At 43.2% G+C, this 26,868-nt stretch overlaps 1 protein-coding gene across 1 annotated transcript in view; it reads left to right on the top strand.

Annotated features, from left to right (window-relative positions):
* Window positions 1-22,160, top strand: part of SERINC1 (serine incorporator 1) — a 41,472-nt gene extending 19,312 nt beyond the window's left edge. The window contains exons 6-10 of the mRNA XM_030198568.1: window positions 6,351-6,520; window positions 6,615-6,705; window positions 17,568-17,709; window positions 18,023-18,253; window positions 18,976-22,160. Of these exons, the coding sequence (XP_030054428.1) occupies window positions 6,351-6,520; window positions 6,615-6,705; window positions 17,568-17,709; window positions 18,023-18,253; window positions 18,976-19,114 (773 nt within the window). The 3' untranslated portion in view covers window positions 19,115-22,160. The remainder of the gene's footprint in view (window positions 1-6,350; window positions 6,521-6,614; window positions 6,706-17,567; window positions 17,710-18,022; window positions 18,254-18,975) is intronic.
* Window positions 22,161-26,868: the final 4,708 nt, after the last annotated feature.

Below are 26,868 nucleotides of genomic sequence, written 5' to 3'. Positions count from 1 at the left end.
TTTAGTGCCCTAATTAGTTTTCTTGTCTATTCTAGTAAATTGAATTTAAAAATAAAGAAAATAAAAATACGGAAGCCTGTATTATTCACTTTTTCTTCAGGATTAGCCTGGTACTGATGTGTTCTTTATTGTTTCTTAATATTTGCTGTTGTAGTATGTATTTCTCTGAGGACAAGCAGGCCTTGTTATTCTCATTGATTCACTGGAAAAGTAGAAAGTTATAGCAGCGTCCCACTGTACATGCGCTGGTTGCTTTCCCGCTCAACACTCGAGTGTAGGTTCTTTTCCATCGAGCTGAGAAGATGTCTTCTGTTCTCTGCCTCACTCTGTGCTTTTGTTTTTGAGTGCCTTCCCGTTTGGGTATTTCTCTTTTTTTCTTCAGTTTTGTGGTGGGTTTTTTTTTTTTGGGGGGGGGGGGGGTTACCCCTTCCCTCTGATTGTTTTTTGTAGGTTTTTTCAGCACTTTGTTTCCTTTCTTTTTTGTGTGTGGCAGCACATTTAGGACGCAGCGCCAACCTCAATTTGAATGCTTCCCCCTTTTTTCATTCAAGATTGAGGAGTTTAATTTGGCCAAGATTTTCATGATGTTCCAGAAGACTCCCAGTGGCTTCAAGTTCTGCACTAAATGGAGGTGCGTGATATCTGCCACAGACATGCTCAGTTGGTGCTTAAGAGTGCCTTGGGCCAGATCATGACCCCTCTGTTTGTGATTATTGTTTGCATATGCAGGCAAGAACCCAGAGAGTGTGACTGGCTCAAACGGACCAACATTTTGGCTCTTCGAAGGCCAGATCATCAACTTCGGCACCGGTGGCATCAACTTCCTTGACTGCTCCAACTCTGGCATCCACTGGGAGCGCACTGGCAATGAGTGGGCCTCCACCTGCATCGACACCAGATACTACTACTATTTAGCATTTCTATAGCGCTACAAGGCGTACGCAGCGCTGCACAAACATAAAAGAAAGACAGTCCCTGCTCAAAGAGCTTACAATCTAATAGATACTGTTAGCAGGCCCCGGGACCAGTTAGTTTCGGGCCAGACACAGACATCAAGAACCCGCAAGGATTCACATTGTCCTCATCAGCATCAGAAGATCTGAACTCTATGCATCGGGGGAAGCCCAAGAAGCATAAGCACTGGTCTTCCTCGACGCACAGTGCCGAGAGCATCGGGGCATCTGTTCTGATACCCAAGGATCACTAGGAGGAATGCTCCCCCTCCTTGGAAGAAGTGCTGGTATATGAGTCGCCGAGCAGCCTGGTCCCCGCCACCAGTTCAGCACTGACTTTTTCTCAGGTTGCCTCAGCCCTGGCTTCATGCCTTTGCCAATATCTGTTTTCGATGAGCGGTTCTGCAGCATGCTTCGTGAGGAACTGATACAGTTGCTGCAAGGGACTCCCACTTTGACATTGAGAGCACTTGCATCATACAGCATCAAGCCCTCCTCGAGACTCCATCGATGCTGGTACCTCGCCGGGTGTCGGTGTCTATGCTTGAGCAGACAGTGCCGCCCTTGACGTCAGGGAAAGAAGCTTCCCCAGAGTCTGGAGGTAGAGCCGCTCCTCAGAGCATGGACATTGTTCCACCACAGCGAGGTCAGCATGGACTCATTCACCTACTCCTGAGTATGGTGAACAGCAACTGATTCGCACCACTCATGGGAGTCGCATGAGGATCCATATTACTTCTCGGAGGAGGAGTCATATGAAATTCCATCCAATCCCTCTCCTCCTCAAGAGAGATGGAAATATCCTCCAGAGGCGCTCTCTTTCACCAGTTTTGTAAGGGAGAGACTGAGGAGGAGCCCAGGGCAGAGATTTTGTCTATCCTGGGCTATAAGTCTCCTCCTAAGGAAGGGGTCACTGTACCATTGCACCCTATTCCTAAAAACTTGGGATTTGTTTGTGAGAAAAACTTTTCAGGCCTTGATTCTCATTTCCCACATCCAGTCCTACCAGCTGTACATGAGCCAGTACTTGGAGATTTTAGTAAACAGTGCAGTGACTCTGGCAGACTCTCTCTCTTCGGAGCAGTTCCTAGAACTTTGCCAGCTTGCCAGTAAGCAGATGGATTATAAATATCTGGCCAGGTGTGTCTATGATACTTTTGATATAGCTTCCAGATTCTCTGGGAATGGGCGTGAGGATGTGCATTCTCTCTCATGGCTGCGTGTCTCTGACCTAGAACCAGCAATTCAAGAGAGGTTGTTGGATGTGCCGAGCCGAGGGGCAACTTGTTTGGAGAGAAAGTGGCAGAAGTCCCATCTGCAACCAGTTCAATTTATGTTCATGGGAGCTCTGCTAAATATGGTGCAGGCTCAGGCCTTTCGCCCTGAAGCGAGAGCGGATTCCCTAGTAATGCTTGCTTTGAGGTCTGCACCAACCATCAAGTGACAGCTCGACAAATGTTGTGATTGATGGGCCACATGGCCTCCACAGTGCATGTCACGCCTACGGCATGGTTCCGTTTGAGAGTGGCCAAGTGGACTCTAGCTTCCCAGTGGTCTCAGGCAACGGGGAACCTAAAAGGTGACACTCGAATTCCACCAGAGCTGGCTCACGCTCTTCTATGGTGGACAATTCTGTCCAGTTTAGCCCTGGGACTACCATTCCAAATGTCACCACTTTAAAAGGTGTTGACCACGGATGCATCCAACCTGGGTTGGCGAGCTCATTTAGATGGGCTTCACAGCTGGGGTCAGAGGTCCACTCAGAAGACTAAGTTCCACATCAGTCTCCTCGAGCTACGGGCCCTTTGGAACGCTCTAAAGACTTTTTCAGTGATTGACTCCAGAATCAAATTGTACTCATTCAAACAGACAACCAGGTTGTGATGTTCTATATCAACAGGAGTATGGGATCCTGCCCCTTGTGTCAGGAAACAGTGGGCATCCTGCAGTGGGCTCTCTTTCATGGTATGGACCTCTGTGCCACTTACCTGCCAGGCAAGAACAACTGCCTGGCGGACAGACTGAGCAGGATATTGCAACAGCAAGAGTGGTCTCTCAACGTGGGTGTAGCCCAGAATATCTTCCAAGGGGGGGACCCTCTCGGTGGATCTTTTTGCCACTCACCTCAACAACAGTTCCACTCCAGGCTCAGATCACACAGCAGACTAGTGTTGAATGCAGTCCTTCTGCATTGGGTGAGTCCATCTGTGAACAATCTTTAGTTGTTTGTTTCATGAGAGGTTTGTTGTTGACAAAGCCCCCCTACCAAACCTCCTGTTGTGTTATGGGATCTCAATGTGGTCCTCACTGTGCTGATGAAAGCTCCTTTTGAACTTCTGGATACCTGCCATCTGAAGTTTTTGACCTAGAAAGTTGTATTTCTGAAGGCGGACACTTCAGCTCACAGAGTCAGTGTTCTCCAAGCCCTGGTAGCTCATCCACCATATACTAAATGTCATCACAACAGAGTAGTCCTCCGCATGCACCCTTCAACCCTCTCCCTCAACCAACCAACCCAGACCTCCTTCTCCTCCTTTCCTGATATCTCCGAGGAGGAAACCGCCTGCCTTCTTTCCTCCTCAAAATGCACCACTTGTTCCTCTGATCCCATCCCCACCAACTTACTTAACACCATCTCTCCTACTATCACCCCCTCCATCTGTCATATCCTCAACCTCTCTCTCTCCACTGCAACTGTCCCCGACACCTTCAAGCATGCTGTAGTCACGCCACTCCTCAAAAAACCATCACTAGACCCTACCTGTCCCTCCAACTACCGCCCCATCTCCCTCCTACCCTTCCTCTCCAAGACACTTGAGCGCGCAGTCCACAGCCGCTGCCTTGATTTTCTCTCCTCTCATGCCATCCTTGATCCGCTTCAATCCGGTTTTCGCCCTCTTCACTCGACAGAAACAGCACTTTCTAAAGTCTGTAATGACCTGTTCCTTGCCAAATCCAGAGGCCACTACTCCATCCTCATCCTCCTGGATCTATCCGCCGCTTTTGACACTGTCAATCATGACTTACTTCTTGCCGCACTGTCCTGATTTGGGTTCCAGGGCTCTGTCCTCTCCTGGTTCTCCTCCTATCTCTCCCACCGCACCTTCAAAGTTCACTCTCATGGATCTTCCTCCACCCCTATCCCCTTATCTGTTGGTGTTCCCCAGGGATCGGTCCTTGGACCCCTTCTCTTCTCAATCTACACCTCTTCCCTGGGCTCCCTGATCTCATCTCATGGTTTCCAGTATCATCTCTATGCTGATGACACCCAACTGTATCTCTCCACACCAGACATCACCGCGGAGACCCAGGCAAAGGTATCGGCCTGCTTATCCGACATTGCTGCCTGGATGTCCAACTGCCACCTGAAACTGAACATGTCCAAGACCGAGCTTATCGTCTTTCCACCAAAACCCACTTCTCCTCTTCCTCCACTTTCTATCTCAGTTGATAACACCCTCATCCTCCCCGTCTCATCTGTCCGCAACCTCGGAGTCATCTTTGACTCCTCTCTCTCCTTCTCTGCGCATATCCAGCAGATAGCCAAGACCTGTCGCTTCTTCCTCTTTAACATCAGCAAAATTCGCCCTTTCCTCTCTGAACACACCACCCGAACTCTCGTCCACGCTCTCATTACCTCTCGCCTGGACTACTGCAACTTACACCTCACCGGCCTCCCACTTAGCCATCTATCCCCCCTTCAGTCTGTTCAGAACTCTGCTGCACGTCTCATATTCCACCAGAACCGATATACTCATATCACCCCTCTCCTCAGGTCACTTCACTGGCTTCCGATCGGATACCGCATTCAATTCAAGCTTCTCCTTCTTACCTACAAATGCACTCAGTCTGCTGCCCCTCACTACCTCTCTACCCTCATTTCCCCTTACGTTCCCGCCCGTAACCTCCGTTCACAGGATAAATCCCTCCTCTCAGTACCCTTCTCCACCACCGCCAACTCCAGGCTCCGTTCATTCTGCCTCGCCTCACCCTATGCTTGGAACAACCTTCCTGAACCCTTACGCCAAGCCCCCTCCCTGCCCGTCTTCAAGTCTTTGCTTAAAGCCCACCTCTTCAATGCTGCGTTCGGCACCTAACCCTTACCGTTCAGTGAATCCAGACTGCCCCAATTTGACTGCCCCTATCGGACCGACCGTTCACTTGTCTATTAGATTGTAAGCTCTTTGAGCAGGGACTGTCTCTCTTTGTTAAATTGTACAGCGCTGCGTAACCCTAGTAGCGCTCTAGAAATGTTAAGTAGTAGTAGTAGTAAGTTCCTAAGATAGTGTCAAGAGTTCGTTCCATCTTAACCAGTCAATTATTCTGCCAACATTTTTTCTGTGGCCTCATACTCATCCTGGCGAAAGTGTACAGCATACCTTAGACTGCAAGCAAACCTTAACCAATCTGGAGGACTAAAGCCCATAGACAGTCCACCCAGCCTTTTGTTTCTTTTGATCCCAGTAGGTCAGGGATGGCCATCGGCGAACACACACTTTCAAATTGAATAGCAGACAGCATCTCCTTTGCTTATGCCCAAGCTGGGCTGACTCTTGAGGGCCATGTCATGGGTTATAATGTCAAAGCTATGGCTGTGTTCGTAGCTCACTTAACCCCCATAGAGAAGATATGCAGGGCTGCCATGTGGTCTTCAGTCCACACATTCACTTCCGTTTGGATCAGGAAACCCGATGCAACAGTCGGTTCAGACAGGCAGTTCTGCAGAATTTGTTCAGTGTCTAGAATCCAACTCCACCCTTCTAGGCCCTGTTTTATTCTGTTCTAGGGTATACCTTCACAGCTAGTATGTATATAGTTTCAGGTTGATTGACATTTCAATCTCAGTGTTTTGAGATTCAATTATCCTAGCTTTCTTGTTTTTAGTGAGCCTGGTAGCTAGGGATTCCCACATGTGAGAATAACAAAGCCTTCTTGTCCTTGGCGAAAGCAAAGGTACTTACCTGTAGCTGGTGTTCTCTGAGAACAGCAGGCCGATTATTCTCACAGACCCTCCCACCTCTCCTAGGAGTTGTATTTAATTATGAACGTTATGCTTTTGCACCTGACTGAAGGACCAGTTCTTGAGCGTTGGGTGGGAAGGCACCAGCGCATGTGCGGTGGGACACTGCCACAACTTTCTACTTTTCTAGCGAATCTGTGTCTGCACCGGGCTCCGTCGGATGATGTCGCCCACCTCTGAGAATAATTGGCCTACTGTCCTCAGAGAACACCAACTACAGGTAAGTACCTTCGTTTTCTCTGGTGCTTGGATTTTCAATAAACTGCTTCTACAAATTAAAAAATAAACAATGAAAATCAAGTGAAATTAACTTAGGACAGATTGCTGCTTTTGCAGGTAGGCTTAACCTTTTTTTTTAATATATATTTATTTTTCAGCTCTGCTGTCTGCTACAAGCTTCAATTATGTGTTGTCTCTGATTTCCATCGTCCTGTTCTATGTTTACTACACTCACCCCGAGGGCTGCTCTGAAAATAAAGCATTCATCAGTGTCAACATGTTGCTCTGCCTTGGTGCATCTATAATGTCAATTCTTCCTAAAATCCAGGTACGGTTCTACAGTCTACTAGTTCCTCTTTTCAGTTCTGCTCTCCTTCATCATGAGCATTTAACTAACTGCATTCTTTGTCCTTATTATATAGGAATCACAACCAAGATCTGGTCTCCTGCAGTCTTCAGTCATCACAGTTTACACAATGTATTTGACGTGGTCTGCTATGACCAATGAACCAGGTATGCTTACTGAATAAAACTAAGCTGTTTCAGGTTTTAGAAGGAGAAGAGATTGTTGTACAAGTAAATTGGCTTTCATCTCGAAAACAATAATGTAATTCGTATAGTATAATGTCAGTGCATGTTTGAAACTGGACAGCTTCTAAGATAAGTTCTTTGGACTTCTTAAATGTTTTGTGAGATTTAGATACAGTGGTGGAAATAAGTATTTGATCCCTTGCTGATTTTGTAAGTTTGCCCACTGACAAAGACATGAGCAGCCCATAATTGAAGGGTAGGTTATTGGTAACAGTGAGAGATAGCACATCACAAATTAAATCCGGAAAATCACATTGTGGAAAGTATATGAATTTATTTGCATTCTGCAGAGGGAAATAAGTATTTAATCCCTCTGGCAAACAAGACCTAATACTTGGTGGCAAAACCCTTGTTGGCAAGCACAGCGGTCAGACGTCTTCTGTAGTTGATGATGAGGTTTGCACACATGTCAGGAGGAATTTTGGTCCACTCCTCTTTGCAGATCATCTCTAAATCATTAAGAGTTCTGGGCTGTCGCTTGGCAACTCGCAGCTTCAACTCCCTCCATAAGTTTTCAATGGGATTAAGGTCTGGTGACTGGCTAGGCCACTCCATGACCCTAATGTGCTTCTTCCTGAGCCACTCCTTTGTTGCCTTGGCTGTATGTTTTGGGTCATTGTCGTGCTGGAAGACCCAGCCACGACCCATTTTTAAGGCCCTGGCGGAGGGAAGGAGGTTGTCACTCAGAATTGTACGGTACATGGCCCCATCCATTCTCCCATTGATGCGGTGAAGTAGTCCTGTGCCCTTAGCAGAGAAACACCCCCAAAACATAACATTTCCACCTCCATGCTTGACAGTGGGGACGGTGTTCTTTGGGTCATAGGCAGCATTTCTCTTCCTCCAAACACGGCGAGTTGAGTTCATGCCAAAGAGCTCAATTTTTGTCTCATCTGACCACAGCACCTTCTCCCAATCACTCTCGGCATCATCCAGGTGTTCACTGGCAAACTTCAGACGGGCCGTCACATGTGCCTTCCGGAGCAGGGGGACCTTGCGGGCACTGCAGGATTGCAATCCGTTATGTCGTAATGTGTTACCAATGGTTTTCGTGGTGACAGTGGTCCCAGCTGCCTTGAGATCATTGACAAGTTCCCCCCTTGTAGTTGTAGGCTGATTTCTAACCTTCCTCATGATCAAGGATACCCCACGAGGTGAGATTTTGCGTGGAGCCCCAGATCTTTGTCGATTGACAGTCATTTTGTACTTCTTCCATTTTCTTACTATGGCACCAACAGTTGTCTCCTTCTCGCCCAGCGTCTTACTGATGGTTTTGTAGCCCATTCCAGCCTTGTGCAGGTGTATGATCTTGTCCCTGACATCCTTAGACAGCTCCTTGCTCTTGGCCATTTTGTAGAGGTTAGAGTCTGACTGATTCACTGAGTCTGTGGACAGGTGTCTTTCATACAGGTGACCATTGCCGACAGCTGTCTGTCATGCAGGTAACGAGTTGATTTGGAGCATCTACCTGGTCTGTAGGGGCCAGATCTCTTACTGGTTGGTGGGGGATCAAATACTTATTTCCCTCTGCAGAATGCAAATAAATTCATATACTTTCCACAATGTGATTTTCCGGATTTAATTTGTGATGTGCTATCTCTCACTGTTACCAATAACCTACCCTTCAATTATGGGCTGCTCATGTCTTTGTCAGTGGGCAAACTTACAAAATCAGCAAGGGATCAAATACTTATTTCCACCACTGTATACAGCAACTTAAAATATGTTAAGTTTTTTTTTTTTTACTGTTTTGAAGGAAGACCGTTCTTTTTTTTTTTTTTTACTTTTTATTTTTGCAATTTAAAATATAAACACAAAGAACAAAGTGCTGAACAGAAATTTTGCCTTACATACAAAAGAAAACAATGAAAAAGAAAAACATTAGAAACTCAAATTCTGCACATGTATGTAAAGGTTTTGTAGCCCACAATATAGGGGACATGATTGCTTATTGTCAGCCTCTCATAATTATAGCAATCATAAAAAGAAGAAAAGGAGCAAGCAAATCTAACATCCTTAAACGTAAACTACTCTGCTATGCTGGACCTATGACCTAGGAGTTTTCCCATACAAAAAGTGATGCAACTGAACAGGATTAATAATAATAATAAAAAAAAAAGATAGGTAACACTTTTCAAAATTTATAACACATTTACAGGGAAAACCTAATTTGGCACCCAATGCCAACAAAAACTGTCTCATTACAAGACATTTTTTCTGTCTCTCTTGTGTCCATCTAGACAAGTCGAGAAATATCATAACTCTGTCTCCCAAGAAACTGGCAGAGGATTCTTGTCTCAAAGTCTAAGTAAAGCATCCCTATTCTGTAAAAAGACAAAGAATACTAACAAAGTAGCCCTAAAATCAACCTCATCTTGAGATCTTTACAATACAGCAGAGATATTTAAACTGTCAGATGTCAATTTTGTGGCCAAAAGGGCCTCTAAATTGTCTCTCTCGATGATCCTGGTAAGAAATATATTTTTTGCAACGGTGTTAATTTATTTTCAGGATGTTTGAAAACTTCTTTCAAAAATCTGTAAAAAGTATCACAAATTGGGAATAATTTTACAGATGGAACATTAAATAGTGTTAGATTGAATGCCTTAGCTCCATTTTCTAAGTTATCAAGCTTACAATGAAATACTAAAACATCTTGCTGTGCTTGACTCTCCACAACCATTATCTGGGAGACAGAAAAATCCGCTTCCAACAATTTTTTGTCTTGAATTTCCACATGTGTGGTCAAACTAATAATAGCAGAATTACCATTGAGGCACCAAAAGAAATGTACACACACTCTATGAAGTGTTTCCACTGCAGACCATAGTGAATCCAGTATTGTTTCCATTGACCTTACCAATGACCAGAGTGCACAGAGAGTTTCCAGGTCTCACTCGAAACTCGGGCTAACACTTCCACCAGCCCGTGAGGGCTCCTCTTGGCATTAATACAGGCAGCGCTTGAAAGAGGTAGAGCAAACGAGGCAACACGTTCATTTTAACTATTGCTACCCGTCCAAACCATGAAAACACCATGTCCCCCCATCGTTCTAGGTCTGCCACAATGTCCCGTCCTAGTCTTTTGTAGTTAGCTTGAAAAAGTTCCGATGTTTCTGAGGTCAAATTAACCCCCAGGTATCGTATATACTTAGAAGCCCACCGAAATGGAAAAGAAGTCTTTAAAGATTCCAAGTCCAGAGCCGGCAGTGTAATGTTAAGGGCTTCCGATTTGTTCATATTGACCTTAAACCCAGACACCGCTGAATATTCTTCAATAGTGCGCAGAAGGTTAGGAAACGATGTCAGTGGTCGTGTAATGAACAGCAAAACGTCGTCCGCAAACAGCGCCAACTTGTGTGCCCTACCTTCTATGGCCAACCCAAAAATACCCGGTTCTGACCGTATCCGAGATGCAAGAGGCTCCATTACCATTGCGAATAATAAGGGAGACAAAGGGCAGCCCTGCCGAGTTCCTCTGTGAAGAGCAAATAGCCCCGAATTGCCCCCATTGACTCTCACACATGCCCTTGGAGATTCATAAAATGCTTGTATCCAGCCTCTGAACCGATTCCCAAACCCTAACACCTCTAGTGTCTTATACATAAATGGCCAATGTACCCTATCAAAAGCCTTTTCGGCATCTAAACTGAGAAGACATAATGGCCGCTGGCTTCGCTTAGCCAAATAGATAAGGTCTAATACTCTTCTAATATTATCCATAGCCTTACGGTGCGCAACAAAGCCCACCTGATCAGGGTGAATTAGTACTGGAAGCACCGGGGCCAACCTATTGGCCAAAACTTTGGCCAAAATTTTGACATCAGAGTTCAATACTGAAATAGGCCTGTAGGAGCCACATTCAGAGTGGTCTTTGTCCGGCTTAGGCAAGACCGCTATCCATGCCTCTTTCATAGATTGAGGCAGTATCTCCCCCCTTACTACCAGATTGAATAAGTCTGCTAATAGTGGTGCCAATTCTTTAGCAAACATCTTGTAGAATTCATTTGGGAGCCCATCCAAACCTGGGGACTTACAAGATGGCAAGCCATGAATAGCTTCCTGTATTTCTAAGGGTGTAACAGGACTGTCTAGTTGGGCCTGCTGTTGGAAAGTCAATGGTGAGAGGTCACTGTCCGCCAAGTACTCCTCCACAGAGTCCTCGGCAGGGTGTATCTCCTGATCATACAAAGCTTGGTAAAAATCCCTAAAACGTTTACGAATTTCCTCTGAAGTACGTATCAGGCCTCCCTCCCCATCGCGTATCTGTGTGATTGTACGATCTACCTTCTGCCTTCGTAGCTTTATGGCCAGAAGGCGACCAGCCTTATTTGTGTGTTCATAGGACCCCAACCGCTGTCTATTGTGCAAGTGGCTCAGCTGTTCCGAGTAAATGGAATCCAGCAACATTCTCTGATCTTTCAGTTCTTGTAAGATCTGTCGGGAACCATTTGCTTTGTGTTGTGCCTCCAGATTGTGTATACGGCCCATACACCCCCTAATCTGAGCTTTGCACATTCTAGATCTCTTACTAGCTAATTTCAAAAAATATCCCCTAGTGACAGCTTTCATCGCGTCCCATACCACATTGAGATCAGGCCCAGATTCCTTATTAAACTCCAAGTATTCGTGTAATACCGCTCTATACCCCTCTGCCACCTCCCCTTCCTGTAACAAACTGGTATTAAGTGTCCATCTCTTATCCTTATATTCTACCTTTATTTTCGGAAGTACCACCCAGACTGGAGCATGATGAGATAGAGTTTTACTGCCTATTGCTGCTGTAGGGCCCCACTCCACTAGAGTTGTGTCTAAGAAAATGTAGTCAATACGTGAATAAGTTCCATGTGGTGATGAATAGAATGTATAGTCCCTATCCTTCATGTGTGTCAGTCTCCAAATGTCCAGAGTGCCCAGGGAGTATGTGAAAGAACCCAACGCCTGTGAATCTTTAATACCCTCTAACTTATGTTGCCCTGAACGATCAAGACTAGGGTTCATCACTGTGTTGAAATCCCCCCCCACAATCAATGTGCCCCTAGTAAATGCTGCCAATGCCAGTTTCAGCTTCGCAAAAAACTCCACCTGTCCAACATTTGGGGCATATATCGATGCCAAAGTTAGGTCCACCTGGTCTATTTTGATATGTAAAAATATATATCTCCCCCCCCCGGATCTTTTTTTACCTCTAGAACCTGTATAGCCAGGGATGAATGCATCAGTATTGCAACCCCCCCTGCCCTCGGAGGATGCACAGTGGACCACTGGAAACACCGGATGAGTGAGAAGTCTCTCATGTTTTCGTCTTAAATGTGTTTCTTGCAGGAGGACTATATGGGGACTATGGTGTTGTAGCTCCTTAAATAGTTTCTGTCTCTTCTGTGGCATATTCAGACCTTTAACATTATAGGATAGTATCTTTAGGTCTGTGGTCATGTCTTAATCATACAGTTATAAACATAGCATTCCAACCTTACAGGCTTAGTTGCATACACTTTCCATATGGACTCCCTTCCTTTCAAGCCATTCCCTCCGCCCACCCCCCTCCCACCTCCCTTTGTTCTCCCCCCCCCCCCCCCCCCCCCCGCCCACATTATATCTCCCCTTCCCCTTATTTGTTACACCACCCAGAGACTAATTCCTCCAAGTGGGATTAGAAAGAAATGACCCACCTCCCGGTTAAGTCCCCCGCCCGCCCCTCCCCCCATGGTGTCCTAAGCAGCTCTAAATCTTCGCTTACATTTAGAGTTCCTGCACAAATCATACTTTCTTACACCTCCTACCCCAAACCTTCAAACATGTCCCTAGTAGACAATACACATACTTTCTTAAGTCATGTCCTTACAGTCCGTGGACTCGCTAGACCAGTCCGGTGAAATAAGGACCAGTCCCTTGCACTATTCCTAGTGCAGCACAGATATTTCGTTACCAGATCGTATCTCGAATGCCCCTTCAGCGCTTAGAGGCTGCGCGCTTAGTGGGTTCTGGCACTCTCTTCCATTTTTGCAGCTTGGCTCTGGTTACTGGTGCTACTGTCCCAGGTGGTATCTGCTGCGTCACCAGTCCCCCTTTGAATAACGCTTCCCATGCTTCTGCCAGATTTAACGCTCTGCACTTTATGCCCTGTAGCTCAAAATTCAAAGAGAAGGGGAATCCCCATCTATACTGCCTTTGATTTTTAATCAATATGTCCAGGGCGGGTTTCATCAGCCGTCTCTGCTGGAGAGTGTACTGAGAAAGATCCTGATAAACAGAAACCTTAGCCCCTCCATATTCCAGGTCTTTTGAGTTCCTTGCTCGGGCCAATATTCTTTCTTTAGCTTCATATTTCTGGAAGCGAACTATTATGTCTCTGGTTTGCTGTGCTTTCCGTGGGCCCAAGGCTCGATGCGCCCGTTCTAATTCTTCCGGTGTCGCACCGGCTTCAGCTCCCATCAGCATACTGCATATGGATTGGATAATCCGGGGCACATCTTCAGTCTCGCCTCCTTCAGGTATTCCACGAAAGCGTAAATTATTCCTGCGGCCTCTATTTTCTAAGTCATCCAATTTATATTCGAGGTCTGCATTGCGTGTTTCTAGCCCCTGAATCAGTTCTGCATGCCTGTTCAGATGTTCCGCGTGCTCGTCCAACTTAACCTCGGCCTCCTCCACCCTGCCCCCCAGCTCCTTCAGTTCTGAGCTCAAGGTATCCATCCGCTCCAATATCTCATCTTTTGAGTTCTTAATCTCATGTTGTATATTAGACAAACAATTGTGGAGCTCGCCGGAGATACCTTTTTTTGATGGTGGAGAGCGGGTTTCTGCCATAGATAGGGCCGAATCTGAATCAGATGGTGAGGCCCGTTCAGGAGATTCATGGCGGTGTGCGCTTTTTCCACCCACGCTTTTCTCCCGCTTTTCAAGGTCCTTTTTACGGGTGGAAGCCGCTTTGCTCATGACGATTTCGCTGCTTGGGGTGCAGGAGTCACTGAACTCCCCTTTTTTTTTGATTCGGAGCTGCTTAAGATCGCTTTTGATCGCTGCAAACGGACTTTGGGAGACAGAGCAACGTGGCTAAGCGACCATCCCGGACGATGACGTCACTTCCTCCAGGAGTGCCTACCTTTTAAAAGTGCAAAATTTTCTATGAGGGCAACTTTTGCAAGAAACGCTCTGCTTGCATTTTTCAATAGCAAAACTTGTCTGATAACAGCTTATAGGGGCGGAGAAACCAGCGGGGTGGGGGGGGGGAGAGGTCTGCAAGGAGGACATTTTTTTCAATAGCAAATTGTTCTGATGCTGGCTCCACCTTCCTCCTGAAGCATACTTGCCTTCCCTCAGGCTGCCCCAATGTTGGGAATCTCCTCCTTCCTGAAAGCCCCCCCCAGCTGACATCATAGGGGTTTCTCCCCCAGCCAATTGGCTGTCTGCCTCTATGATGTCAGCTGAGGGGGTAGAGAAACAAGCAGACAGCAAATCAGCTGGGGAAAGCCCCTATGATGTCAGCTGGGGGGGGGGGGGGGGTCTTTCAGCAAGAAGGAGATTCCCGGCATTGGGGGCAGTCTGAGGGGAAGGTAAGTAAGCTTCAGGAGGAAGGTGAAGACGCGGACAGTGGAGCCAGCAAGTTCTGCAAGGGAAAGGAAAGAGTACAGAAGCGGCATTTCTGGGCATGCGCAGAACATGGACAGTTACCAAGAGACTGTTCTCCACATGTGCTAGGTGTTTGCCCTGCTGAGATGCTTGCTAAATTTACACGAGTCTCATTTGCATACAAGCAGAAAGGTGTCCATATGCGTGGTCCGGTTTCTAAGAGCTTCTATAATTAGAAACTAGGGTAGCGTGTCTGCGCCGGGCTATGTTGGATGATGTCACAGTGTCCTGCTTGTCCTCAGAGAATTCACTTTACATAACAGAAAAGAACTGTATTCATTCAGGAATATTCATATCAGATTGAATACTACGGACATACATGACCTGTTTTAACTTATATGCCCTCTTAAAACAATTTTTAGAAACTGAGTTAATTTGGGTTTACCTGATAATTTTCTTTTCCTTTAGTCCCTTAGACCAGAGGTAGGCAATTCCAGTCCTCGAGAGCGCAGGCAGGTCAGGTTTTCAGGATATCCACAATGAATATGCAGGAGATAGATTTGCATTAATTGCTATTTCAAAATCTGTAACTTCTATCGTGGATCTAAGTGGACACTGTTTTTAACGGGAACTTCTGAGCATCAGCCCCTAAGAGAGAGAAAATGATTCAGTGGGAGCTGCTGCACTATAATAGGGCTTTTGAACCAGGACTGATGTATGAAGCCTTTAAGAGGTGAGATGAAACTGGTTTATATAGACTGTGGCAGTTTATTAAAGGGGGTGCAACTGCAGCCTTATCAGAAATTCAGATGTGGTTTGGCAAGTAGGATTTACTACATTATGTGCAAGTTGGACACTATCTACAGGAACATAAGTTGAGAGAAGAGCTAGGAGCTAAGAAGAACCCCATCTCAGGAGATATGGTCAAACTGGCAGGGAAGAAAAAACATCTGTCAAAAATAGCAGTGCCCTCCTGTAGCCTATAGAGAACATACTGGCACATTAAGGAATGGGAAGGAGATGGATTGGCTAGAAGTATTTAGAACTGCTGTTTAAAGTGTCAATTTCAGTAAATCTGGAAAATGCCTATAAAGTCCTATATAGAATATACCAGACTCGGATGCTTGGGCAGGAGATAGTAAGTGTTGGAGAAATTTTGGCAACAAGTTGGGGGGGGGGGGGGTTAATGCTGCCAAAATTTAGGCAGAAAAGTAAGGCTGGAACCAAAGGCATTAAATACACTGATAGAGGATGGAGGCCAGAAGAAGGTAAATCTATTGTCCTTGTGTTTTTGGCAACTAGGCATATTTTAGCCTGTTGGAAACATTCTATACTGCCATCTCAACAAATTTTACTTAAATGATTACAGAGATATAGACATAGATGGATATATACACTGTGTCTGGAATAAAGTAAGCCCCCTAAACATTTTGCAATAATAACCGCAAGCCTGCACCGATTTAATTAAAATGTTATGTGCACAAAGTGACATCTATTTCAAACAATGTTGTGTGGCTTTGAAGAAATCCACTGTAACGTTACTGAAATGTCAAACTTTAAATAACACTACCCAAAAGTTAGAGTTTCTAATACAATTAATGTGAACCTGAACAGTCCAAATGTTGAAATCTGATCTTTTAGCTCCATATCCTTTTTCAACTCTGAGTATTTTAATTAAAACTCAATCTTCTTTTGACAACATTTTATCAATGCATAATGACATTGCAGATGATATCAGCAAGTAAGTAATTAAGTCATGTCAGAAACTGAGATTTGTGACAACAGTTTGTAAAAATTAAAAATCTCTTAAACGGGACGAGGCATGCCTGTGTAATTTGGCATCAGTGATGCAAATAGGTGTCACTTTATGCATGTGAAATTTTAATTGTCGGTGCAGGTTTTTAGGTTGTAATTGCAAAATGTTTATGGGGCTCACTTTTTTCCAGACACGGTGTAGATATAGATTGTGTCTTATATGTATGATAACAGCAGTATGACACAAGTCTATCAGACCTTTTGAAAAAGTATTTGGAAGGTTTGAAATTTGGGGTGAATAGTATGTAGGGGTGGGAAATAAGGAGGGGAAAAGAGATACGTATAAGGGTTAAAAAGGGTCACTTGAGTTTTGCATTGTTAATGTTGATGATATGTGAAAAAATCCAGGGCCTGATATTCAAAGCGATTTAACTGGTCGGCAGTGGTTAAATCGTAACCGACTATCTGCGAATATTCATTGGGAGATAACTGGTTGTCTCCACTGAATATTCGCAGTTAGTGTATAATCGGGATCCAGTTTCTCAGGGTGGGTCATACTTGGGATCCAATAATTAACCAGGCAAATTGAGCACATAAGTAGCTGTCCTATCTTTATGCCTTAGCTGATGGCTAGGTAACGGTGAATATCGACTTAACCAGTTATCGGCTGTTGGCCAAAAATGAAATCAGATATTCAGTTCCGGTTGTCGGAAATGGCCCAGCATTGAATATCTGGGTTCAGCACTGGCGACGGGTTTTAACCACGCTGGCCGCTGCCAGCTGAAAATCGGGGGGGGGGGGGAGAGACTTTTTTTTATAAGTTGTTTGGTTTTCCAATAAAGAAACTAAAGTCTAAATTCAAACAAAAAAGTGTATATTTCTGGTGTTTAAATAAATGTCATTCAAAAATTAGCTTAGCAGAGTTTAAAAAGGGGTTGGACGGTTTCCTAAAGGACAAGTCCATCAACCGCTACTAAACGGACTTGGAAAACTCCAAAATTCCAGGAATAACATGTATAGAATGTTTGTACGTTTGGGAAGCTTGCCAGGTGCCCTTGGCCTGGATTGGCCGCTGTCGTGGACAGGATGCTGGGCTCGATGGACCCTTGGTCTTTTCCCAGTATGGCATTACTTATGTACTTATATGGTTGCTTAAATATTAGAATTTTCTTCTACCTTAAAGTTTCAGAAAATGTTAATGGCTACATTAAGCCAGTGTTTGCTTATCTTTTGTGTTAAATAGGATAAAAAGAATAATGGATTAAAATCAGTGATTTAAACCAAGGTATATTGCTTGTTTTTAATTAATCCATTGCAATGAGAATTATACATTAAATCATACAAGTCTTTTCAGATGCTGGGCTTTGTGGGCATGTTGAATGCATTGGAAATGCTTGGCTTTCTCCAGCTCCACTATTAAGGATAATTAAGAAATTGACTAGTGCTCTGTTTTTATAGAAAGAAAATGCAACCCAAGCTTGCTGAGCATAATTGGTTACAACCAGACGAGTGTCCCAGGTCAAGCACAGGTTGTTCAGTGGTGGGATGCCCAAGGAATTGTGGGACTTATTCTGTTTTTGCTGTGTGTTCTCTATTCAAGGTAAGCATGGTTAATTAGACAATTTTATTTTTGTATTTGTAACTGCCTGTGGGTATTGTGATATTTTACCCCCTCCTTTAATTTTTCTTTGGTTGTGTATGTTTAAAAGATGGCAGTTTATGGTAGAATGTCAAGAGCCTGGTATTAACCTGCAGTCTTATTCATTCTGTAGTGGAAATGAGCACCAAAATACGGACTCGGGCAAACAGAGCTTCTCCCTTGAGAGCTGGTACCCAGAACAGGCCAGGACACCTGTAACTTTCAGACCCTGTCCACTCTAAATTATTTATTTTCTCTCTGTTGTGACATGCAGCATCCGTACATCTACAAACAGCCAGGTGAACAAGCTAACCCTGACAAGTGATGAGTCCACCCTGATAGAAGATGGCATGAGCAGGAGTGATGGAACTGTGGAAGAGGGTGAAGATGTACGTCGGGCAGTAGATAATGAAAAGGGTGGCGTGACTTACAGCTATTCCTTTTTTCATTTCATGCTCTTCTTGGCTTCACTTTATATTATGATGACCTTAACCAACTGGTACAGGTATGTATAGTTCATGGCAACTGTTAATGAATGTTATATGTGCAGTGCCTTGTGCTGAAGTGCTTTTTTTGGCTCATTTAGTCATTCATAATTTTTAATACATTTCCATTTCTATTGTAAAAAATTAAACTTTCCATGATTATATATTCTTTAAAGATTTTCTTCCTGCAATCATTTCACGTGGAGGATATATTTCTGGATAAATTAGAATCATGAACATCTCCAGTTTGTTCATGCAGGAAGAATCTTTGCCCTATTCAAACAAACTGGCCATATTGGGGGTGGGGGGGGGGGGGGGGGGCCTGTAGATGGCCATCACCAATTTGAATGCCCGAGCCAAGGTTTGAATCTGATTAGGCATGTTTGGCAGGTGAATATGTCCGTCTTCATCCATCAAAATGTATATTAACTTGAAAAGTGTCATCTTTTTATTGCAAGAAGAGTGTGAGGATGGGACTGTTGTCCTGTTTAATCTGGAAGCTTTTTACATTCACAGACGAGTGGGGTGCAACTTCCAAAGCATTTGTTTCCATTTTCTGTTTGATAATTGGAGGGGGGAGGGGTAGTGTGTTATTGCAAAAATAACATGAGAATTCTTCTGAACGTGGATACATGTGGGTCTTCCCTAACTTCTGAAAAAAGTAAGGTTTAATGGACCCCCTCTCTGTAGGGAAATTCTTAACTTTTCATTAATGGCATTTCTCTTTGTATTTTTCTTTCAGTCCCGACTCTTCCTATAAGATGATGATCAGTAAATGGCCCGCTGTCTGGGTGAAGATCTCCTCCAGTTGGGTTTGCATTATGCTTTATGTGTGGACTCTGGTGGCCCCACTAGTACTTACAAATCGTGATTTTGACTGAACTGGGCTTCCTGGTTGGGGCCTTAGATTTTCATTCCACCACCCAGGTGAAATTGGTGGCAGTATTCCTTACTGAAGCATAGTTGTAAATATATGTGCTTAGCCACATTAGTACGATTTTTTATTTTGGCTTGCTTGTGTGCATGATTATCCATAATGTAATTGCAACATTTTGTCTTGTGATGTGATGTTAATGGATTCCAAAAATGTACAAACCTTTAATGGATGCAACAAAAGTCATAATTTTAGAAACACCTTATACTAGTTTGTTTTTTGTCTCAAAACTGAATCAAATAAATGACAAGTGCGCAAAACACTGCAAATTTTGAAATTTGAGGAGGCTTGTAATAGAATAGTTACTTCACAATACTTCCAATCATATTACATATTGGCTGCAAAAGTAATTTTAGTTTTTTAGTTGCAATACATGTAAATTGTCTATCAGTGTTTTGATACCCATAGATTGTCTTTAAACAAATAGATATCAACATTTTAGCAGTGACTAAACATCTCCAGCACTAACAGTGTAATGCCACTTTTAAAACCATCATGATTGGAAGGGTAAACTAAAGCCAATGTGGGCCCCGTTTTGAATCCAAATTCAAACTAAACAAGTAGAGGAAGCAGTGGATTTCCCTCAAGCACCATCACCTGCTGCCCCCATCAAGTCTGTGAGGTTGGCACAACTAGGACACAGTGTTGAGGCATGGATGTCTACTGCTCTTCCCTTTCCTCCACTCGAAACTGTACAACAGTGACAGGGACTCCAGCTGCTCCTCCTACATTTTCAGCTGCCTATATGCAGCATGTACAGCCACTTGACTGTGAGCCTGCGGACATGTAAAATGGATTGAAAGGTCTGACTATACAAACCTAAAGGACTTTTGGATTAAAATATAATCGGAGTTATGAATACATAAACATTTTATTATGAGGCTCCTAACATTTTCTAATTTAATTTTAAAAGGATACATTGTTCATTTTTGAGAGATGTGGAGGCGTATTTTCAAAGCACTTATATTTACAAAGTTACATAGTAACCTATGGAACTTTTAAGTGCTTTGAACATGAGCCCCGTAATATAATACCGGGGTGCAGTTTCATGTTTGAAAGAAAGAATGGTTAAAATACAGTTGGACTTAATGTGTTCTGCACTGATTCATCCCTGGATTAAAAAAAGAAGAAACTTTTTTGTTGCCTTTTTTGATGTCTCTCTTTGCATCTCCTATCTGCTGATGTGCTTTCTAAAACTGATTTCATTAAAAGGTTCTCATCATTGGTGCCTAATTTCAGATGTCATTAACTACAGCAAAATACATATCTTAAGTTTTGTTGTATGCTTCTTCAATATCTAGTTTGCATTTTGGGGGGCTTTTGTTTTGTGAAATGACTTGTCAGCAGAGGAGCACTTTAACTAAAGAGCAGTAAATATTGTAGTTTTGGTGCCTTAGTTGAAAAATGAATTTGTAGTAACTGTTAGGCTTAGCCAGCATCTCCCCGAACAGTTATCACACAGAATGACTTAGTGCATGTCAATAGCATGCATTAAGTTACTTCCCTTAACTGCAAGGCACAGTCCACCCTCATTCTCTGCCCCTCACCACACTAAGCAGTTAACACATGAATTAGTACATGCTGTCGAGCCACCACTGTAACCATTTACCATGGCCATGTGCAGTAATTTCATGTCAACTGTTTAATGCACTTTAGTGAAAAAGCCCTTTAATTTTATACAAACAGGTAATGTGAAAATCAATTATTCAAAGCATTTTACTTCATTATTTTGACATACATTGTGATGATGAAAATATATGTTTTGAGATTATGATGTTATTTTAGAGAACTGAAGGTTGTTGTTAAAAGGTTAAAAACTGAGCATGTTAGCCAGTGTTATGAACAAATCTGGACTGCCTTTGAAAATTCATGTTGCCTGTGGATGCCAGAACTGGCCTTCTAAGTAAGTATTACTCTACTACAAACAGCATGCCCTATCCAACTTATTATACATTCAACTGGGGTATTGTGTGATCATTAATTTTGTGGCAGCACAGTGCAGGATTTCTCACTGGAATGCTACAGTGTAGTTGGGAAAGTAGCCTACTCTCCAAAGCAGTCCTCTAAGGAGGTTACACATATCCAGCCTGATGTATAAGTGAAGAAGCAGGCAAAGCATTAAAAACATCAAGTTTTTAGATACACGTTTAAAAATGGATGATAACTGCTACTCATTTTTGTGTGTAGCTGATTGATAGCTAAGATGCTATTTAGCTTGCAAGGAAAGATAATTTCAGAGGGTATGATGGTAACCATGTACAGATCAGCCTTCTGAGAAACTAGCAATTTTGCAGCATGCAGAAACATCAGATCTTGGTGTGGGAGAGCTATGTTCATGAATCATTTTATAGTTATATCTTTGTCTTCACATATAGGTTTTTACAGTTGTTCCTTCAAGCTTAGCTTTTAGATAGTACAGCCTGATTATATTTTAAGCCATTTACATTTCCATAAGAAAATGTTTATATAATTTTGTGCAATTTTTGAAATGAAGCTATTAGCGTTTTCTGTCATGTAACTAGAGTATATTGGCTGTGGTATTGTATTCCTGTTGCTTGTACATTTGAGGTCTTGGTGGCCTGATTTAGAGCAGTGATGTCCTTATGATGTATGTTAACGGCTGCTGTTTCTTGTAGATTTTGTTTATATTGTGTTTATTTTTTCTATCAAAGGGGGTCTTTTACTAAGGTGCGCTAGTGTTTTTAGCTCATGCTAGAAATCAGCTGGCGCTAAACGCGGAGATGCCCATAGGAACGTAGTGGACATCTCAGTGCCAGATGATTTCTAGCACAAGCTAAAAAAGCTAGCGCACTTTAGTAAAAGATCTCCAAAGAATAGGAACTGTTGATTGTAGGAAACAAAATACATAAAGGCTGAATTATTGTACAAATGTGTATAGAGGAAGATAAGCCTTTGGTTTTGGTATGCTGTACCTAGCTAATCATTTCAACTTGTGTATGTTACCAGTTAATAAATGTGAATTCAGATATGAAGTGCACGTGTGAAAGTGGTTTCCTATAATTTTGTTCCTAGAATAGTCTGCATGCTAAGAAAGTCTTTGAGCAGACACTGTATTAAAGAACTAAATAAATTTCATGGAAAAAGCCTGTGTGAGATACAGAATCTAAAGACCTGAGTTTAAAAGTCATGTAAACTGGTTGATAATAAGCCCGTACTCTCTCAGATTTCTCAGGAAAACATCAGTTTGGATAAATGTTATTTAAACACTTTGATATGATGTGCACAAATGTAGTAGCCAACATGAGACCCCTTGTGGGGAGTGAAAAATATCGAGGATTACCTAACAATTATGGAAATATCTAATCTTGATAATGCCCTTCATTAGTTAATTCCACTAAGCAAAACATCAGTGGCTTATTAACCCAAAAGAGTACAGAGCTGAATACATTTTGTATATGCTGAATATTCAATTTTTGCAGATTTCTCATGTATTGTGACTATTCTGAAAAGTTGGATTGGCTGTGTCTCCAAGACATGTTTGGGAAACCCTGCATTATATGTTAGATATATGTAAAATATCTTATGTACACCATTCTTCTGAGTGTATAGTAACAAATTCCTTATTGTCCCCACCAGACGAGTCCAAGTACTTGGGTTTGTGCTGTCCTGTCAGCAGATGAAGAATGAGAATGTCATCACTTAAGAACACTGTGCAACCCCCTGACCAGTCAGTGTATCTGTCACTAGCAGGTGACAAGCTGCTAGTGCAACCTCAGGACTTTATTTCTATTTCCTTGCTTAGTCATATATTTAACGGTCCTAGATCCATCCCTCCCCAACCAACCTTTTTCTTTAAAAGATTATGTTTTTCTTGTGTCTCAGACCTTTCCCTTGAAGGAAAAATCTTGAGTGCCCCAAACCTAGTTGCTTCTCAACAGACTATTTGACTAGCAATTGCCTGTGTAAGTGCTGCTTTGATTTTTTTTTTTTTTTTTTTTTTTACTCCTTACAGGGTCGTTGGTGTGTTTTCACTACAGCAGTGCTGTAGGATAAAAACAAGTCAAAGAAAAACCACACAAAGTGTGGAGGTGCACTTGATCCCCACAAAACAAGTAGGAGAAAACAAAGGAGGGGTGGGGAAAATAGGCTCTATCCAAACAATGGGGAAGACGTATATTTTAATAACACAATGATATTTATTGTAAATGGTTGACTCAACACAATGCCATTCTGTATGTGTGGAGTGTGAAGATCAGCTAGTGTGGTGTCGGTAAAATCCTGATGGTGTGAGGAGAAAGCTGTGGGGTTTTTTTTTCTCGGTCAGCAGTTAATGTGGTTGAAGTGGTGGAAGACCCAATTATGGCAGGAACCACCACCAGGTTTACAGTGCCCATGGCAGCTGCTGCCCGAGACGAGCCTCCTTGGTCTTCTCCTTCTCTATTGGTACTGGCGGATCCTTCTCTTACAGGCAGCAGGATGATTTTGCTCAAATTGTCTCGTCTGACTTCAATTATTTAATTTATCGGACACATTTGATATACCACTCAAGCTTACACAGAGGCATAGAGCAGTTCACACTTGAACATCTTTACAGGTGCTTTTTGTCCCAAATGGGCTTGCACCTCACAATGAAAGTATTATTCATACCCGGGGCAGTGGAAGGGTTAAGTGACTTTCCCAGGGTTACAAGGAACTGCAGTGGGAATTAATCCCAGTTCCCCAGGATCTCGGCCCACTGCACACCATTAAGCTATATCTCCACTCCAGGAGCAATAGAGTTTTAAGTGATTTGCCCAGGGTCACACGGAGCTGCAATGGGAATCAAACCCAGTTCCCCAGGATATCAACCTACTACCCCAATTGCTAGGCAGTTGCAGGAATTGAACCCAGTTCCCCAGGCCTACAACCTGCTCCACCTTCCTTCTCTTTGCACAGAGCCTCTACTTCTTTTGCTTTAACTAACGTCCCTGCTTTCTTCTAACGTAACTGTTAAACAGCTGGGAAAGAGTAGACGTTCAGGATGATGGGCTTTCTATAGTCTCTGGAACGGAGGAGGAGCTAGGTTTAAATCGCTCTTAAGATTTTGGTGGATAAGCCTAGTTCTGGTTTCCAGGATCCCTTTTTGATTGATATTTTATATATTTATTTATTTATTTCACAGTTTATATACTGCTCTAACCCAGGTACTAGGCAGCACACATCAATTACACACACAATAATTAAAACAAAGAAATAACTTAAAATTGAACCATAAATTTCCCCAGATTAGTCTCATAAACAGTTTATAGATTGATAAACCAGCCTCCGGTCAACTCCAGTCAAAAAATATTCACATTAACTGTTTCCAAAATTGTACATAGTTCTTTAAAGTATGAATCTTCTCCGGAAGCAAGTTCCACAACCTAGCTCTTTTCCATATAGAACATTCATGTTCTGTTCTCATTCAAGCATATATGCTTAGCAGATGGCACATCTAAAAGCAATTTACTACTCGAGCAGAGAGAGTGTTGAGGGCAATAAAGTTGCCAAAGTGGGAGGGGCATCATTAGTCACATTTATATATTGGAGTCAAGATCTTAAATTATGAGCGCCATTGTATAGGCAACCAGTGAAGCTTTATCAAAACTGGATTAATATGTTCAAATATGAGCCTTTGTCAACATTCTTGCCACTGCATTTTGTGCTATTTGAAGTGAACTATTTAGATAGCCAGGGACTCCTAACAATAGCACTTTACAATAATCACAGTATCATAAATCCTTCCAATGCGTTCCCTATCCTTCAGCTGATAGAAAAAATTATGTGGAATGGGGAGGTTCCAGATGCCAGTTTTCATGTTATATAGCGTATGGCTAGGCATCACCCAGTAGCATTTTGGCAGTCTGAAAGATTCAAGCTGCCTAAGGTAGTTGTGGTGGTTTTGGCTGTGATGAAGAAGACTACTATCCCAGTTGACGGGAGTGTGTCTTTGAAAGATCCCCAGGACTGCAGGATGGAATCTCTCAAAACCGTTTGAAGTCTCTTATTAGCCTGTGGAGGCTGTGTAGCTCTGGTGTGTTTTAGGTGGCCAGAACAATTGATGGAAAAAGCTATGTGGTTGTTAGCCAAGGATGATCTGGGTTTCAGTTTTTAGATTTGGACATGACCTGTTTGGATGTTTTATATGATTTAATCAGAGCTTCAAAAAATCTCTTTCGCCTCGCAGCTACTTGGCATTGTCTGTGGCTCGAAAATTGGTCTGCAGATGTAATTTCTAAAACATGCTTCAGTAAATTACCTTTTAAAGGAGGTCTACTTTTCAGTGAAGATTTAGAAAAATTAGTTAAGCTTTTCTGAGTCTAAGATTCCTGGGCTAGAAGATTGCCCCAAACCTTTCTTTAGAGGTTTTTCATCTAAAGAGTGCTTTAGGGAGTCATCAGTACATAAGTAATGCCACACTGGGAAAAGACCAAGGGTCCATTGAGCCCAGCATCCTGTCCACGACAGCGGCCAATCCAGGCCAAGGGCACCTGGCAAGCTTCCCAAACGTACAAACATTCTATACATGTTATTCCTGGAATTGTGGATTTTTCCCAAGTCCATTTAGTAGTGGTTTATGGACTTGTCCTTTAGGAAACTGTCTAACCCCTTTTTAAACTCTGCCAAGCTAACCGCCTTCACCACGTTCTCCGGCAACAAATTCCAGAGTTTAATTATGCATTGGGTGAAGAAAACTTTTCTCCGATTTGTTTTAAATTTATTACACTGTAGTTTCATCGCATTCCCCCTAGTCCTAGTATTTTTGGAAAGCGTGAACGGACGCTTCACATCCATCTGTTCCACTCCACTCATTATTTTATATACCTCTATCATGTCTCCCCTCAGCCGTCTCTTCTCCAAGCTGAAAAGCCCTAGCCTCCTTAGTCTTTCTTCATAGGGAAGTCGTCCCATCCCCGCTATCATTTTAGTCGCCCTTCGCTGCACCTTTTCCAATTCTACGAAACATCCCCAGCAGAGCCAAATTCCAAGTGCCGACGGGGTTAACTCGGAGAATCTGCAGCAGCGGGACCAAAATGGCACCCTTCTGTGCCAAAATTAAAAGAATGTAGGGCAGACGTGACGGATCGGGTAAACAAAGAATCATGAAATTGCCGCCCGACGAAGAAGCTCCAAAGAAAAATCTAACTCCGGTGCTGACAAAAAAAACATGCTGTAGCGTACCCTGTATGGTGGAGCTGTCTCCGCCCGAGAAACAACTGGTCGCGCCTCTTATTAGTAGTATTAGTATTATTTATTTATTTTTTAAGAAGCCGGCTCGTTAAAGGCCCAGTCAACATTATTTTCTTCTATTTCCTCCTTTTCTTGTGTTTTTTTTTTTTTAAACCCTTAACTCCCTCCTCAAAGTGCCCTCCGCTCCCACCCCACCCTCTCTCCTCAATCACTGGCTGATTACTTCCATGACAAGGTGCAAAAGATCAACCTTGAGTTCACTACCAAGCCATCTCTTCTTCACCCTGCAACCCTCTCCCTCACCCAACCAACCCAGGCCTCCTTCTCCTCCTTTCCTGTCATCACCGAGGAGGAAACCGCTCGCCTTCTTTCCTCATCGAAATCCACCACCTGCTCTTCTGATCCCATCCCCACCAACTTACTTAACATCATCTCTCATACTGTCACCCCCTCCATCTGTCATATCCTCAACCTCTCTCTCTCCACTGCAACTGTCCCTGACACCTTCAAGCACGCCGTAGTCACACCTCT

Source organism: Microcaecilia unicolor, chromosome 3 (assembly GCF_901765095.1).
Source record: "Microcaecilia unicolor chromosome 3, aMicUni1.1, whole genome shotgun sequence".
Taxonomy (NCBI): domain Eukaryota; kingdom Metazoa; phylum Chordata; class Amphibia; order Gymnophiona; family Siphonopidae; genus Microcaecilia; species Microcaecilia unicolor.
This window is presented reverse-complemented; position numbering and strand designations above follow the sequence as displayed.